Genomic DNA, 17,739 nt, shown 5'->3' with positions numbered 1-17,739 from the left:
CTTAATCACAAACAAACAAACTCAGCTATGCGCACTTAATACAAGTAATAGTATATATAGTTTAAATATAGTTTAAAAAGTCAAACAAAGCAGCGGGTGCTGCTGGCTGGCTGCTTTCCCCCTGATCCCTAGTTAATTCAAGTTTATGGACGGATATACCTGAACCCTATGGGCCTGTGATGTGGCCAATTAATCACCTTGATCGAAAGGTGCCGTTCAGGTTGAAAATTCCAATTCCAATTCTGAAGATAAAATCATTTTTACACTATTTTTTTAAATAAAAGAATACTAAAATACAAAATGTCTGTATTATTAAATTCATACAAGGGCAAAAAAAAAGAAGAGAGAATGTGTGGAATAATATTCTGAACAAACGTTTCGTTAGTTTTTAACACCGTTAGTAGGCCTATTGTGTATTAATACAGGTTAATAAAGCATACTGTAGGTGCTAGTAAGGTACGATCTTTCTAGTTTCTATATTTTATGTTACCTTAACTCTGTGTGCTGTTGTTGTTTCTTTCTTTTTTTTTTGCTTGGTTATTTTCAACTTTATTGGCTTTTAAGCGTTCAGGTCTAATTACCAAACTAATGTAAACATCTTAATTGCAAAGTCTCAACCTCAATGTTGATTAAAGTTTGTAATGTGTTGTAATAATTAAGTATCTGAAAATAACAATGGTTATTGGAAAGAAAAGGTGTACTTTAACGCCTTTATCGAGTGTGTCCCTATAGCTCCCGTAAATACTGACTATATTAATACACTAGACTGGACCTGTAGGCATTTATTGTGAAGTTGTGGGAACCGGAAAACAATTGTTGTCATGGTTGAGATCATCTGTTTACATTTCCTGATTTTTGTTTTGAAAGGAGACCTCTACAACCATATGATAGGGTAAAAACAAATGTTTGCCTCTAACTAACAGTAACGGCCGTTGGTCATATTTGTTTGAAATTCCCACATGCTTCCTGTTCAAAATGAAAATAGATTCTGCCTACGAGTTTCACAAATATGCATACGAAACCAAAATTTAGCAAGCTTTTTTTTTTACTATGAAAACCAACAACACCAAAAAAAAAAAAAAACAGATAAAATTCATTGTGTTCACTTGCCGTAGTGACTAAGTCAACATGTATATATAAAAGCAACTTAAGTTACACATTTTGATAGTTATCCTTACACAGTGAAATACTGAAAAAATAGCAACAACTGACTGAAGTGGAAATAAGATGAGGTTGCACAACTTCTGCCCGGGGAGAATTCAATCCGATGTTATTTTTTCAGGAGTGACAAGACCATGATACAAGTTACATACTCATCATATATTTTAATACGTTTCTAATACATATTACTGTAGAAATTGGAACCATTTTCTAAGGTTTTCACGACATATTCAAGCTTAATTTGTAATGATAAGTTTTTTTCTCTTAATTTTTCGCGCAAGTAAACAAACAATATATATATATATATATTTGGGATGTACAAAAGCCATTATATGCTTTAATGAACAGCGATCCGTTTCAGGATGTGTTGTAATATCATCACCTGATGCCACTGACCACCAGTGTGAGTAGCAAAAAAACAACAGAACTCGAGAAGAAAAACACTAGTAACTGTCCTTCACGAGGCACTAAAGTCAATACACTCACTTGTCAAGACTTAAACGTGACTTGCACAAATCACGTCAAGCGTAACAAAGGGCAGGAGTTATTTTCAGTACTTTTATCTTACTTGCAAGAGTAGCAAAGTGTTCGTCTCTGGATAACTAGGAAACTCTAGTCAAATGTCAATGGAGCCTGTAACTGTTACATTAAAATACATTTCAAAGTTGTTGATTTTATCTCTAAATTTTACATCAATTTCATATCAATAACATAACACTTAAAATATATTTTGTGTTATAAATAGTAAGTATTCAAAGCAAGCATATTTGAAGCCATTTAAAATGACGTCCAATAACCCCACTCAGATTTTAAAATAACTGTCATAGCTTTAACGTGATTGGTATTTTTCTCACCGAACTTTGGCTTAAAAGTTGTATTAACACTATAACTGAAAATGTATATGATTTTTGTTTATAAGTATTTTCGATGATTATCTGTTGTTCAAATATAGCCCCCCAGTGGCACAGCGGTATGTCTGCGGACTTACAACGCTAGAAACCGGGTTTCGATACTCGTGGTGGGCAGAGCACAGATAGTCCTTCGTGTAGCTTTGTGTTTAATAATAAACATCATGTTCAGATATTTCTACTAGGGAGATCTTAAATTAACTCAGTCCTATAAGTAAATCTCTGTGAAATGTAAAACAACACGTATATGGATCATTTTTATGTTCGTTATTTCATTTATGGCAGTAGTTTAGCGTGGTAATCCTTTCCTTCACGAGTTAGTGTGGATAAGTACATTTCTCAAACTTCCATTATTCTCATGGATTAGTTGACGGCCTAACTAGCACTGATGGATTTATTTATTTTATTTAAACTAGTGATTGTATAAGAATGATATGTTAGTAAAATGCTGCAGTGAGATTTGATCAAGTTACTTACAATGAAGAATTCTAAAACTTTCATTTTTTTACTTTTAAACTTTTCTATAATTTTTGGAAAGCTAGAATAAAAATTGAAAAGGTTTGATTATCTAAAAATCCTATTGACTGCTGAACTCAAAGTGATTGATTCTATTTATCAGCACCACAAAATATATATATTTTTTATTTCGCTTATACCTAATTTTAGACGCCCTAATTTTAAAGTGATGGACTAGGGAGAAGGCAGTTTTAGTCAATATGACCCACCACCAAATCTTGGGTTACACTTCTGACAGATATAATGGTAGAACACCCATGATTTTCAAATATAGAGTATGATTTTGTTTTTAGCGGTAACGGGACACGACCCACGAAACCTTAGCTCCACATACAAGCACACCAGCTATTGAGCCGTGCTTAGCCAATCGAGTATATAAAACTTTAAAACGTTTTCAAACTAGAAAAAGCTGGCAACTACTGAGAAAAAAAATGATTATTAGTTACTGGATTTTTGAATAGGAAACTTTTTAAAATAATGAATTCTGAATTTAAGTACGCTACAATTGTATGATCATTCAGACTTTTCTAAGGTAGATGATATACATTAACTAAGATGCTTTGATATCACTGATTAGCAACTTATATTGAGATAAGCTGCTCTACTCAATATAGTGTTGTTTGACTGACTAATTATGAGCGTTGGAAAGACGAATAACGATTATAATGTTATGTACAATATTAAAAAGTGAGTAGATTTAAAATTTATACTAATGAGATCAAACGTGAATTAATATCATAAAGTAACTGCGTAAAATACATGATACATTGACATTTCTCAGCTATTTCCTCAGCTTACTGACTTACGACGCTAAAATCCGTTCGATACCCGGCGGTGGACACAGCAGATAGTCCAATGGGGCTTTGCTCTAAAACGTTATTTGGATTGGTTTGAATTTCGCGCAAAGATACACGAGGGCTATCTGCGATAGCCGTCCCTAATTTAGCAGTGAAAGACTAGAGGGAATACAGCTAGTTATCACTACCCATCGCCAACTTTTGGGCTACTCTTTTGCTCAACGAATAGTGGGATTCACCGTCACATTATAACGCCCTCACGACTGAAAGGACGAGCATGTTTTGATGGGACGAGGGATTCGAACCCGCGACCCTCAGATTGCGAGCCAAGCACCATAGCCTAGCCATGCCGGGCCCGTTATTTGGAAAAAAATATCTTATACGATAGATAAAAAGTATTTTATGTTGCCTTACGAAAGAAAGCTTTGACCTTGTCGTTCCACTATATCTATATCAAGTTCTGAATTGCTTGGTTTTATAAGTTCCCGCGTAAAGCAGTGGAAGATTTGCACAAATTCATCTTAAGTTCTGTCGTTTTGAAACCACTAGAAATAATAACTAGATGTCTGATGATAAATCTTCAACTACAATTCAAGATGTTTGTAGGAAAGATTTCTTTATGACTTTGGGAAATCTGAAACTTCATTTTTTTGCGCTATGTATTTTTCGTTGTTATGTGATTATGTTACACAATATTTATATATTCCTTTTCAATTTTGGTACAATAATAAAGTTCACAAGCTAAATACATGTGCCAAAGATGTCCTAAAACTGCTAAAAAAATCTAAAACGATAAGAAAAATGGAATATATTGGTCACACTTTCCTTTACTCCGTACTTTGATTAACAATCAGTGTCATTTCCAAAATTTGATTACTGTACTCGCATCGTATGCTTACGTCACAGTTAATGTATTGGTGTTTATTGTACGTTATGACTCATATTGGCTAACAGGGTTCACGTTTATTTGGAAGCATTATGCATTAATTATGTGACACTGTAATTATTTTCGCCCACTTTACTGAAATATTAAGAAAGCTGTCTTTGGCTTCTTTTACAAAAACAGCTGAAATCTTTAATCATTAATAACTTTCTTCAACTGTTTCTTTTTTAACTAGTCTCCATCAACACTTAATTTACGAGGTAATTTAGTTATATTGTGACAAAGATATTGCAAGAAGGTTGGGGACTGAGATAAAATCTATCACTGGAGTTGTTTTTTCTTTATTTCATGTAGCAAGCTTTCACATTGTCAAGATTTTCTTCGAATGTCTTCTTGCAACAAACGACAAGAAATGCCTTGATAATGTATTAGAATGTCTTGTTTGCATCTAGCTGTTGTTTCGGTAAAATAATGTATCGATTTTCTTTTACTTCCCTGGGTTATTTGTTTTTTTTCAACTGAGCATAGCCTTACCTGGTGTTTATATATTGTTAATAATAAACTAGCACGGTCCCTTGTTGCTCGTACATCGCTGTTGATGAGAGAGCTGGATCACGTGTATAGACAGGAACAAATTTTCCCAATAAGAAAGCTATAAATATACATCTCTTATATACGAAGAAAGAATGTGGTTACTGGATTAGAAAATCTTCCCCTATCAGTTGCATTTTAATAATATATCCTTGGTAATTGGCCAATAATGAGAGCAGATTGTGGGTGTATGGCATATAGTCCAGATAAATAAGAAACCGATACTCTAACGTATAATTATGATATATTGCTAGGAAATCCTAATATACGAAGACAAAGTTCTAAAGCTCTGTCTGATTCATTTGCAGTTGTTTGGAAAGCAGGGGAAGTTGAAAAAGATTATTGGATTTCTGAAAAAGTTAATAATGTATTGAGCATAAATAAAAAAGGAGTGCGTGAATTAAAAACAGAAGAAGCCAATTTTTTTTTTATAATCCATGGATATGAAGCATTTTCTATGACCCATTTTATATGAACAGGACAAATGTGTTTATAAAAAAGCAGGTAACTCATTTTAGACAAATTGACACCTAGACAAATATACAGATATACACTATAATTTAAAAGGTCTTATAACTTAGTACACCGTTTAAAATCATCGTCTTACTCTTAAGATTGTTAAGTTGTTCACCTAAAAATGTTGTAAATAAATTCAAAACTGTGGAAGGTGATGTATTGTGATCATTTCAAAGGAAACTAGTACTGTAAAGCATCATATCATAAGTGAAAGCTGGAAAAACATGAACATTGTTAGAGAAACTGCTATGGTTAAATATCATACCATGAGTGAAAGCTGGCGAATCATGAGCATTATTAGGGAAACCAGTATGATAAAATATCATACCATGAGTGAAATCTGGCGAATCACGAACATTTTTAGGGATGGTATGAGATTTAACCATGAGTGAAATCTGGCGAATCATGAACATTGTTAGGGAAACCAGTATGGTAAAACATCATATTATGAGTGAAATCTGGCGAATCATGAGCATTGTTAGGGAAACCAGTATGGTAAAACATCGTACCATGAGTGAAATCTGGCGAATCACGAATTGTTTTTAGGGGGGAACTAGTATGGTGAAACATCATACGATGAGTGATAACAATATGAAAACATTACTTTTAAAGGAGTGGTTACAGGTTTTCTCCTTGTAGGCGAAAAGTTTTGACATGGTTTACATCATATAAAGTGAATTTGAAATAATATGAAATTGCTGCTACTGTAAGCCTGTACTGGGTTAGTTAAAGTTTTTATACTTTAACGTTTCTAGATGTCACGCGCTTGTAAAAAAAATCCTTTCAAATCTTTTGGAAGAGATTAGAAACAGGTAAAGTTAGTAAATACATCATTACAATAAGATTTTATATTGGTTGGTGTAGTATGTAGTATTATAGTAGGTATTTTGGACGGAATTTGTATTTGTATAGATAGGCAAACAGATAAAAAGACATATATAGGGTTGCTGCAAACTGTCCCAAACGTAAGAATACATAAATAGGGTTGCTGCAAACTGTCCCAAACGTAAGAATACATAAAATCAATAGTATAATGGATCATTAAACCAAAATAACAAAAAGCAGTTATTTCTCATCTTGTTTTATAACATAATATTTGCATCAAAACAAAACCAAATATTTTCTACATTACGGTTCGTTCTTACAGAATAATAATAAAAAAAGACATATCTACATTCAAAACAAATCACTAATAACATTGTGTACTTAAGAACCAGAACCTATATTTTGACATTATATTTAAGGTTCTTTTATGGTTTTTCATTTTCGTAAATCCTATCGATAAGCTTCATTAGGGTTCTTATCTGTATAATAAAGCCCTGACTAGCATCATTCAGGATAATGAGCACTGTGCTGAGTGTCTTGTGAGAAGGTAATAGCCACTCGAATTTTGTTTCATTTCTCCTCTTCAGATACTTTTTAATTGGCAAAATGTTCGGTCTGAGTGTTACTATCCGTTTTAGTTATCTAAGGCGGTACAAGTTGCCATTTCAGAAAACCAGCATAAACTTAGGGTTAACGGTGTAACACTTTAGAGAGAATAAAAAGTAAATAATTTATGTAACAACGTTTTTCTGATGCTGTTCCCGCTTATATTTATTTACTGTTCTAGTAATATTTTGGGCCGTAATCAGATTTAACTGATGAATCAGTAGCATTTTTTATTATTCTAACCAATCCGTGTTTCGCTTTAATTTCAACTGTCTACGCTATGTTGCTACTTATAGTATTAAATCAGAGGTTCTGCTTGATTATTTTCAGAATTTAATCATGATTGCTAACTAGCCATTAAATCTAGCTTTTGCTATAAGGATTTTATCAATCGAAGATAATGTCACATATACTCTTAACATGTTCATGAATAATTTGCGCATTTAATCCACCTTCAAAACAACCTTTTGATAACCTTTAAATAATACAAACTCTACCATTTAACTACATATATATTGGGTTCAGTAGCACTTCGTTAAGGAATTGTAACAATTATATTTCTATTTGAATTAAGAAGTTATTTTAAAACATTTACTTGGAAAATAAATGTACAGATTGGTTGATTTGGTTCACATGATATTTTAACATTACACCCTTATCAACGGAATACTAGGTTATTTGCTTTGGTTGGAAGTTGTTTAGCTTCTGTTTCTTAGCAACGACCGACATTAATTCTTTAGATTCCTAAGATATTTTAGTACCACATCCTAAGTTATATTTTCAAGAATACAACACTGGCAATTATAATTTAAATATTTCTAAAAATGGGTTATAAGGTGCTCACTTATTCACTGAAACACTTTACTGCACGCTTGCAATACAATTTGAGATATGGAAAGATCTCTAAGGGAGCGTTAAGTGGGGAAGAACAAAATAACATCATGTGTTACGGTAATTACAAAGCAGCTCATATTTTAAAACGTTTGGGAAATCGATTTGCTATATATATCTCGCTTCATTAACGAAATTTTCAACTTGCCATTATAAATAAGTTACTTCACTAATGGTGAAATAAGCTCTAGTTTTTAATCATAAAGTATGATATTATGTGACTGAAAAAATAGAATCTTAGCATGGTTGTTGTATTATATCACACAGTGAGAGTATGCTCTAGGCCTATTTCGTTTCAACAGTAATGTTACTATCAACGACATTTATGACCACTCAAGTATTATTAGAAATAACTAAATTTAACTAAACAAAATATAATATTCTCAACTGTGATTTCTTTAATGAAATATTCCTTTTAGAATGTGGATTAAAAACAAATTTTAAGTAAGCGTTGGTGAGTATGGATAACCACCAATCATAGACACTGAAGTGTTCTAGTTTGTTGGATTTTCCAACAGGTAATTTAGAACCAAAATTAATAAGAAGTTCTCCAAATCCAGATGGCTGGCTGGTCATTTTGAAGAAGACTTGGCGTTGTTAGCAGGAAATTGTACACGTTTAGTGTTATAGAAATGAAGCATAAAAGCCATATTACGTGATATTGAATAAAGTTTAATGTTCTTTTACACCATATCTCTCCTGGTTCGTTATTTAGTAAACACTTTTCTACAATATTACAAGACACTTACTTACCTATATACACAATATTTAGAGCAACACTAGTATGAAATCTCTATACTACATGATAGTTAAAATAAGAATGGTATAAAGCTGCTTACTACACACTAGTTTAAGCAACACTAGTGTGAAACCTCTATACTATATTATAGTTGAAATAAGACTAGTATAAGGCTGCTTACTACACAATAGTTGGAGCAACACTAGTGTGAAACCTCTATACGATATGATAGTTGAAACAAGACTAGTATAAGGCTGATTACTACACAATAGTTGGAGTAACTCTAGTGTGAAATCTCTATACTATATGATAGTTGAAACAAGACTGTTATAAGGCTGCTTACTGTACAATAATTGAAACAACACTAGTGTGAATCCTTTATACTATATGATGGTTGAAACAAGACTTCCAACTTCACGAAAGTTGAAACAAGATTAAGACAGCAACAAAAACCAGGATACACAGATAAAAGTAGATCAAAGAGAGGAAGTTTAGTTAATTTTGCAATGTTAGTGTGATAATTTAAAGCGTTAAAGAGCATGATTCTAAATACGGCTAAAATTTGAATTTTGAATGTTACAAAAATTAAGTTTTTGAAGGATAGATCCGAGAGTCAAAACTGTCTCAACGCTATTTGTAACTACGTCTTTATGATCGATAAAATACTGTAAACGCTCATAATAAGGAAACAAATATACCTTCCAATAGTTATATATATACATATACACACACACACACATATATACACGTTATTGAAAAAATACTACAAGTACTCTGACAACAAAGTACGAGGTATAATAGATTTTTCTGAAAGCTCTTTAGTAACATAAATTGCGCATTCTTAATGTATTTGGCTTGCTCTTAAAGTATCATTTACTGTCTTCTTATCTTGAGTCAGGAACACAAGGTAGCCTGAGAAAAGTCAAGGAAAGAATATTTGTATATGGTGATTACATTTCTAGTGAGTAATCCACAATAAGATGTAGTTTACCAAAAAAAAGTTAGATAGCTCGTTTGGAAAGAAAACTCTCAACATATTCCACACAGACATTTGCTGATGCTATTACAAAATTTCTTTGAAATTAGTGAGTGTTTTATTGATGACGTTTTGATAAAACAATAAACAATTACTACTGTTATTTTAAGTGCATAGTTCCAGTTTTTAACCAGTCTGATACAAGTATGTTAGTGTGCACGCAAACATTTATCTTTCTTTTGTTCATTAGCTGAAGTGTACCTCCGCGCCCTCTCATTAAAATAATTCTGCTATTTTCACTTGTTAAGTTGTACTGAATTCTACAGACCGGCCGAGTGAATGAGTTCATGAATAAAGATCAAAGTATTTTGAACGAAATATAAACAAAGGAGTGAATTGTTCCTCTTCCTTTTGCTGACAAGCAACAATCCCAAGGGATCCGTTTCAAAGGAAAATAATCTCCTTGTGCAAGAATCATTAAAACTCCAAGAATAGAGTGAATCCCCCCCCCTCACAACGAATAGAAAAGGTAGAAGTGTCAATATGTTTCCTTGGTTACTCTTCGGTTACCATGGTTACCATAATGTATGCTTCCCCGGTCTTATACTCTTTGTTACCGTGGTTACCATCATGTATACTTCCTTGATCTTATACTCTTCATTACCGTGGTTACCATCATGTATGCTTCCTTTGTCTTATACTATTCGACTACCGTGGTTACCATCACGTATGCTTTCTCAAAATATTCATATTACTCTTATTTAATACTCTTTATTGAGAAATCAATCACACACACTAGATATATCGGACCATAAAGTGTTAATATAGCTTTATTCACTTTAAACAAAAATAAGCTTGCTTTGTTATATGGCAAAATGCCTAATTTATACGCAGGTCAAAGTACTTTTCTTGCCATTGAATATCATCTGCAACCGTTAAATAAATATTATGATCCTTATACGAGAGAGAAACAGCACTATATATTGGGTATATTAGCAAAATGATAATATCACTAAAGAGGTTTTTGTTCCTTGAAACACTGAAGAGAGCAGATACGATTTGGGTTGTTCTAAGGGAGCAACCCGTTATTTAAGGAGAGCAGAGGTGACTTGTATTGTTCTACCGGGGCAACCCGTTATTCTGACCTTTATATTAGAAATTCAACTTTATTTCTTTGAAGAACTACTCAGTTAATTCTATGCAAGAAATCGGATTTAGGCTATAAAATAAGATAACGTCACTCTGAATCTTCCGAAACAATGCAACTTTTAATATCTGTTCAATTGAGAGCTGTGAGGACGACTTTTCCTTTTTCCTTTCCTTCGACAGAAACGTTTTTCTGGCATCTAATTAGTTGTGATGTATCTCGACGTAGTTCTAATAATATGATAGATAAGACTAAATAAGAAAATATGTCTTTCTTTTAAAATAAAGGACTGTTTGAGCTATCTCTGCTATATAGATCGAACCACCAATTCTAGCCTTATAAGCCCTTAAAATTACCGATGAGCCACCAGGGGTAAATAACACATCTCAATATAAGATTAACTGGTGACGCGACTCAATTTCTTGGAGATCGTTAAGATATTGAATATAAGTTTAATTTAAAAAAAAGGATAAAACACTAGGGTTTTTGACGAGTGGAATCTGAAATAATCAGAGACAAAGGCAAATTACATGTTTATATTTAAACATTAAGTGGTATACATTGCTATAAGCTTTATTGTAGGCCACTTCATCATACAACACAGAATAAACAGAGTAACGAATCCCGCTTAGTTGATGGTGTAACCAATGATAAATTCGTAATGAATAATCACAACATTTTATTCTTTAAAAAACGTTTTAAATGTATTGAGCCAGACAAGTTAAGGTTGACATATTTTACGGAAAATACTTAATCACTGCAATCCATATGAGTAGAAGCTGTAACTTACTTAATTCAACACGATTATTTGAGCACTTTGCATTTTTTAATCCGTAAGTGTTATAACATAATTAATATTTTTACCTCTTATGCTCAGTTCCAAAGATTTTCACAGCTTTCCCAAGGCGATAGACGTATAGTGACATTTAATAGGTTATTTATAGGTTGAAACTAGTGTGATAACTTTGAAAGGAAAATTCTAAAAGCTTTACCGTGTTTCCTTGGAAATTTTCTCTGTGTCGATATTCGCAGAGAAAAAACGTGAGATTCAAATTCTGTCCCTACGCTTATTCCAGTAGTTTTATTTTTGTATATTGTATCTGTAGTTCAGTCACAAATTCTTACTCCTTGATAAGTATATTGGAAACTCTACATTTAAATAAAAAAAAGGAGGAAATCATTCGGATAAAGTCACTTACTGATAAATAATAGTCTATGCTTTTATCTAATACATTAGCGTTGTCTGTTTCAATAATGGTAAATCGTTTTCAGACTAGTTATAATAATAGTTTCAAATTAGTGACTTTTTGTTTCTCGCTAGTAGTACTAAATGTTTCAAAAACAGCGCTTTTTTCGATTGAAATAATATAAAATTTCGTGTTGAAATATGACAAATGTATTGTGAAATGTCAAGACATATCTGAAATCACTGCTTATGCTAACAAGTAACAAAACAAAAACACACACAGCAAATATGTAAGATGTCTGTTAATAGTGTTGTATTGAAGAACTGAACGGAATTGTAACCTTATATACTACTGTTTTAGTGAGTAACCTGAGGTAATTTAAATTTTTTCTAAGTTGAGAAAAACGGTACACTTTTCAATTTTAATTTATACATACAAGACCTTTAAACATACTGGTGACTTTGAAAATTGGTTACATTTCTACATAGTTTTTGCCATTCATATGATTACTCCACGTTCACATTACGCCATTTGATTACTCCACGTTCACATTACGTCATTTGATTACTCCACGTTCACATTACGCCATTTGCTAACATAAAGTCGATATTCTTTTGGAGCCTTGTTTCCATAACAAACCTCTTGAAAGTTGATCGATTACATACAAAGATTCAAGCAGTAAGACTATTTTTTCTTTGCTATATTTTAAACAAAACACACACACACACACATATATATATATATAACCAATTATAAAATATAAAAGAATTACGTTTAATTTGATTTCCATCAGATAAAGATAAATTATCTCAATAAGTATTTCCTTTAGGTAAAGTTATTTTACTTCGATGTTATATGTGTTCCATCAACCCCATGTTTTAATCACCTATTTTTGTTTCTTCTGAAATGCACTTCTTAGTTGAAAAAAAGTCTGCCACTAGTATATATGTATATATATATATACAGTTGTGTAAAGTTTAAGAATTTCTTGTCTTGTTTTATCTCACATATTTTGTATTCATTGCTTCTGTCTCTCGGCAGTTCCCGAAGATCTCACGTTTCATAGATTGCGTTTTTAAGAAATATATAAGATATGTTGTAGAGATCAAAGCATTTTCTACTTTTTTTTAAACATGGAGCTGGAAATATATTTGGTTTTTCTTCTTTCATTTATGTAAGTTAATCACTACAAACTTGTCTGATAATATATCACGAATACATTTCCAAAAGCTTCGTTTCTTGTCAAGCAGAAAGACAGAATACGGTCCCGTTAAGGAAGCGGGAATAAAAATAGACATTGAAATATGTAGAAGTTTCGAAGTATTATAAAAGATAAATGTACTTCATTGTTTGTTTTTTTCTTTTTATTTCTGAGCACCATAGGTTTGACAAAGGCAGCTGTAGTTTGTGTCAAGATTTTGGTGAAAGTCTACTGTCTTTTGCAAAGTAACTTACCTATATAGAAGTCCTGTTTTCAGGGTTAAACTAGTCAATGTATACTGGGAGAATGTCTGGAAGTCATGTTTACTTTAGTCTTAATTACGAGTGCAAGGTTGGAAGGTGTGATATTTGTACGAAATATAAAGGTTGTGGATGTAGTTACGATGCTGTTCCTGTTGAAGTTAAAGTGATCAAAAAGAAAGGTCGTACAAAACGTTAGAATGCAACCAAAACAAAAAATTACAGAGCAAGAGGTTTAGAAAGAATAAGATACTTTGTTCTTCTCATTGTAATTACTTTCATTGTTTTATATCGATCAGTGGCTGACAAACTTAGTTATGATTGGTCAGTCTGCAACCTATAAAATTATCGAAAAACATTTACTGTCGCTCCTACTAAGTGGGCGGTGTCCTAGATATTATGAACATGTTAAAAAACATTTTTACAACTAAAATCGCGATCAAAACGAAATGACATTGAGCAAAAGTAACTAGGTAACCTTGCTTTAGGAAAACTTTTCATGAATACCAAAACAACATTTTGGGAGTCTCATTACGAGGAAAGAGATAGAACCCCAAACTTATGCAAAGTTTTATATAAGAAACTGGCATAGCGAATTTTCGCTTGTTCAAAGATGATAGCAAAACTTGGTCATCTCTGTACGCTCTACTCACGACTTTAGGGTTAAATAAAAATATTATACGTTTGTTACTCTATCGCATCATATTTGTATTTTAATTAGTAAATGATTATATTGTAAGCACAAAGACAGATAGATATATATTAAGAGGTCTTATTTCATACCCTTTATCAAAACTTGTAGGTTTTTGTATATCACAAAATTCATATATTTGGGAATGTATGTTAGCACTATGTTAATCTTTAACATCATCATATTTTTATTAGTGATGTTAACTGAAGTACAATATTATTATGAAAAATGTGAATTTATTGGCTAGTTTATAAAGACTGAATTTTAAAATTCCTTATTATTTGATACAAATGTTCAAGTTCACTTGATTTTAGCTTAATGATTTCAAAGTGTAAGATTTCAACTGTGTTTCACCCGCTATAATATGTACATAAAAAGTATATTATTATGTTATGTGAATTGTCAACCTCGGGGTTGCGGGATCGGAACTTGTCGTTGAAAATACTCATACTTTTAAGCCTTGAGAACATTATACATATATATTATGTCAGTTAATCCCATTACTCGCTTGTAATAAAGTACCCCTTGAGTTGCTAGTAACTGCCTTCCTTCTAGTACATCACTTCAAACTTAGGGATAGCTAGAGCAGATAGCCCTTGAATAGCTTATGTGGAAGTGTTTAGTTTTATTAATGCTTGCACAAGGCAAGAGTTAGGAGCAGAAAAATTCAATAATTCAAATAGCTAAAATACACGTTACCCTTAACGCATCTGCTAACCCTGAAAACATGTTTAACTACTCATACAAAATCTGGAACTCAAACGTATTTTACTGTTCATTAATAAAATACATTTCATTTGTAAAACTCACGTTAGATTTACACAGATTAAGAACCCGCAACATTTGTATCAAGTGCAAGATATATGGATAATTTATGGATAATCAAAGTGATGATACATGTTAGATTATCAAAGGAAGAAAGAGCTCTCAACAAATTTATCATTCACTTGCTAAATGTTATGTAACGCCGGTCGACTTCTAAACATTGTATGTGCTTCTAAAGCTTTTTTTTATTTGCGACGTTTTGAAAAGACACGTAGACACACACACACACACACAAACAAACATATATATATTTGTAAATTATAGCCAATTTATAACTGAAATCATACTCTGCTTTAAAAAAACGTCATCACTGATTCAGCTGACCTTAACCTAACCGTTATTTAATTACAGAAACAATCTTCATCATTGATACAAATGAACCTAATCTTACTGCAACTTCAATACAGGAACGATCTTCATCATTGATATAAATGAACCTAACCTTACTGCAACTTCAATACAGGAACGATCTTCATCATTGATACAAATGAACCTAACCTTACTGCAACTTCAATACAGGAACGATCTTCATCACTGATACAAATGAACCTAACCTTACTGCAACTTCAATACAGGAACGATCTTCATCATGGATACAAATGAACCTAACCTTACTGCAACTTCAATACAGGAACGATCCTCATTATTGATACAAATGAACTTAACCTTACTGCAACTTCAATACAGGAACGATCCTCATTATTGATACAAATGAACTTAACCTTACTGCAACTTTGCTACAGAAACGATTCTCTTCGTTAATAAAAATGAGCCTAACCTTACTGCAACTTTACTACAGAAATGAACGTCATCACTGAAACAAGTCACGTATGCACAAATTGCTTCCAAAACATATCGGTTCAACTGACACATAACTTAAGCAGCTGGAGAATAAAACAGGTATTAATGCTATTCCATATGAAGGTGTACTCTTCAAGTCACTGGACGTAGTCCTATATATTTCTGTGGAATCAGATTGTTTAAACAAGTGCTAGGGAGCCATCGTCCTCGTACTGTAGATAGACTATCCAAAAGGTGCAGGAAGGAGTAGTGGGCTTTGGACATGAAAGCCCTAAGCCAAAGCCTTTTTCATAGAAATTATGCTTCAGGGCTATTGTAGAGATAAACGGTCGTCAGCAAGAATACGATGGACGTGGAGAGAAGATTATAATGGCGTGGTGAAGCTCCAAAATCATTTAAATATAACATCTCCAACCTATGTATTATTCCTTTACAGAAACTACTATCTTCACTGATACAGTTCTACATAACCTAATTGTAATTACACTAAAAAAATCGATCCTCATCAATGATGCATTTCAACCTAACCTTACTTAAAGTTTACACAAGCGACAATTATCACTTAAGTGAATGAGATTAAATATTACTTAATTAATAACAAAGAATGTCATTACGGACAGAAATGAGCCTAACATCAGAGTACTATGCTAATAAAAAGACAATCACCACATCGATATAGATGTGCCTGATTTAACGTCGTTACGGTCGTGTGCCTAATTATGATGTAGTTTTATAAAAACATTTTCACATCTGTAATTGTTTCTTAAAAAGTAAGAAACACACAGAGAGATCAACATTATTAAGACGTTTCATTAAATAAAAATTACCAAGTATTGATAAGCGTAGAAACGATGTACTGAAGACAAATCCAGTTGAATACTAGCATAATTTTAAAAAGATAATCCTAAAATGTTTGGATAGCATCTAAAGGTAGATGTGAAAGTTTACTTCTTATATAATGTAGTACCAGAATCAGTTACAAGTTTGATCATACACTAGTTTCCATGGATACTGTAGCTTAATTTAATCATTTTATTTGTTGTAGAAAATATTAACATAATAGTTACTTCGTTCTTTTAGTTACGAAAAATACCTTTTAGAACATAGGTATACTGAATCAAAGTTGCTGTAAGCTTCATCTTTCATATGTCTCTAGCTAAGTATATATTAAAGATAAAATACGAATCAGAGTTCACTTTAAGAATTTAAATCTCGATTTATTACAATCTGAATCAATATTTTTTAGTAGGTAGGATTGATGTCAAGTTTGTACTTATTCCAAACTGATAATATATATATATATATATATGTGTGTGTGTGTGTGTGTTGCTGTTAATTACAAGGATAAGCATCATTAAGCGATATAAAATAAAAATAGCTTTTACCTGGCATCTGAATAGTGTGTCTATAGCAATCCTCTACTGTGGGTTTATAGCTGGAGGAGAAGAATCCTTCCAAATATTGGACCACCAGGGAGGTCTTCCCTACTCCCCCTGCCCCTAGGACTACCAGCTTGTTTCCGCGCATGGCACGAAGCACGTGCTGAAAACCCACACCTTTCAGCCCATACTATCACATGAAAAAAATATTTAGCTGTTTTGTTTGTTCCACAGACTCATTTGTCAACAGTACGGCACAATAAAGATTTATATGATATATATATATAGATAGATAGATATAACACTAGCAGATCAGACTTCGTCTCTTATAACCTGGTCCACACCGTGTAAAGAGAGCTGGTCTAAGAGTTTGCGTAAGCTTTATGAATCGGTGCTTGGGCGCAAGAGACTTTACTTGGATGTGGACGACTGCGGCTTGACGCTGTGATCTAAATGTGGCAAATGACAAGAGCTGCGCGCACGACGGACGTGAACACAGGTAAGACATGACGTGTCATAGGAAGCAGTTTGGGTTCCCATCACGCAATTACTTCTGAGCTTTACATTGCGTGTGGTGGATTCGCTACCATATCACTCGAAATATTATTTATCGTATCTTCTCTACATTTTGTTTATTTAAAAACGCTACGATACATTTATAAACAAAAAGTTAGAAAATAAATTTAGTAAATCATTCTATTTATTTAAAAAAAGTTATTATTATATTAAATAATAAATAAAGACATAAGCCAGAAGTTGAACTTCAATTAACTTATACTTTATTATTAACTAAATGTATATCGTATAACACACTCGTTTGCCACAGCAACATAATCCTA

General features: G+C 32.5%; 1 protein-coding gene across 1 annotated transcript in view; it reads right to left on the bottom strand.

Moving 5' to 3' along the window:
* The window catches only part of LOC106471875 (ras-related protein Rap-2a-like), a 40,403-nt gene extending 23,028 nt beyond the window's left edge, over positions 1 to 17,375 (bottom strand). Inside the window, exon 1 of the mRNA XM_022401339.1 lies at positions 16,907 to 17,375. Coding sequence (XP_022257047.1) covers positions 16,907 to 17,048 — 142 coding nt within the window. The 5' untranslated portion in view covers positions 17,049 to 17,375. The remainder of the gene's footprint in view (positions 1 to 16,906) is intronic.
* Positions 17,376 to 17,739: the final 364 nt, after the last annotated feature.

This window comes from Limulus polyphemus, unplaced genomic scaffold (genome assembly GCF_000517525.1).
Source record: "Limulus polyphemus unplaced genomic scaffold, Limulus_polyphemus-2.1.2 Scaffold116, whole genome shotgun sequence".
In the NCBI taxonomy this organism is placed as follows: domain Eukaryota; kingdom Metazoa; phylum Arthropoda; class Merostomata; order Xiphosura; family Limulidae; genus Limulus; species Limulus polyphemus.
The sequence above is the reverse complement of the archived record's forward strand: the minus strand, read 5'-3'. Positions and strand labels throughout refer to the sequence as shown.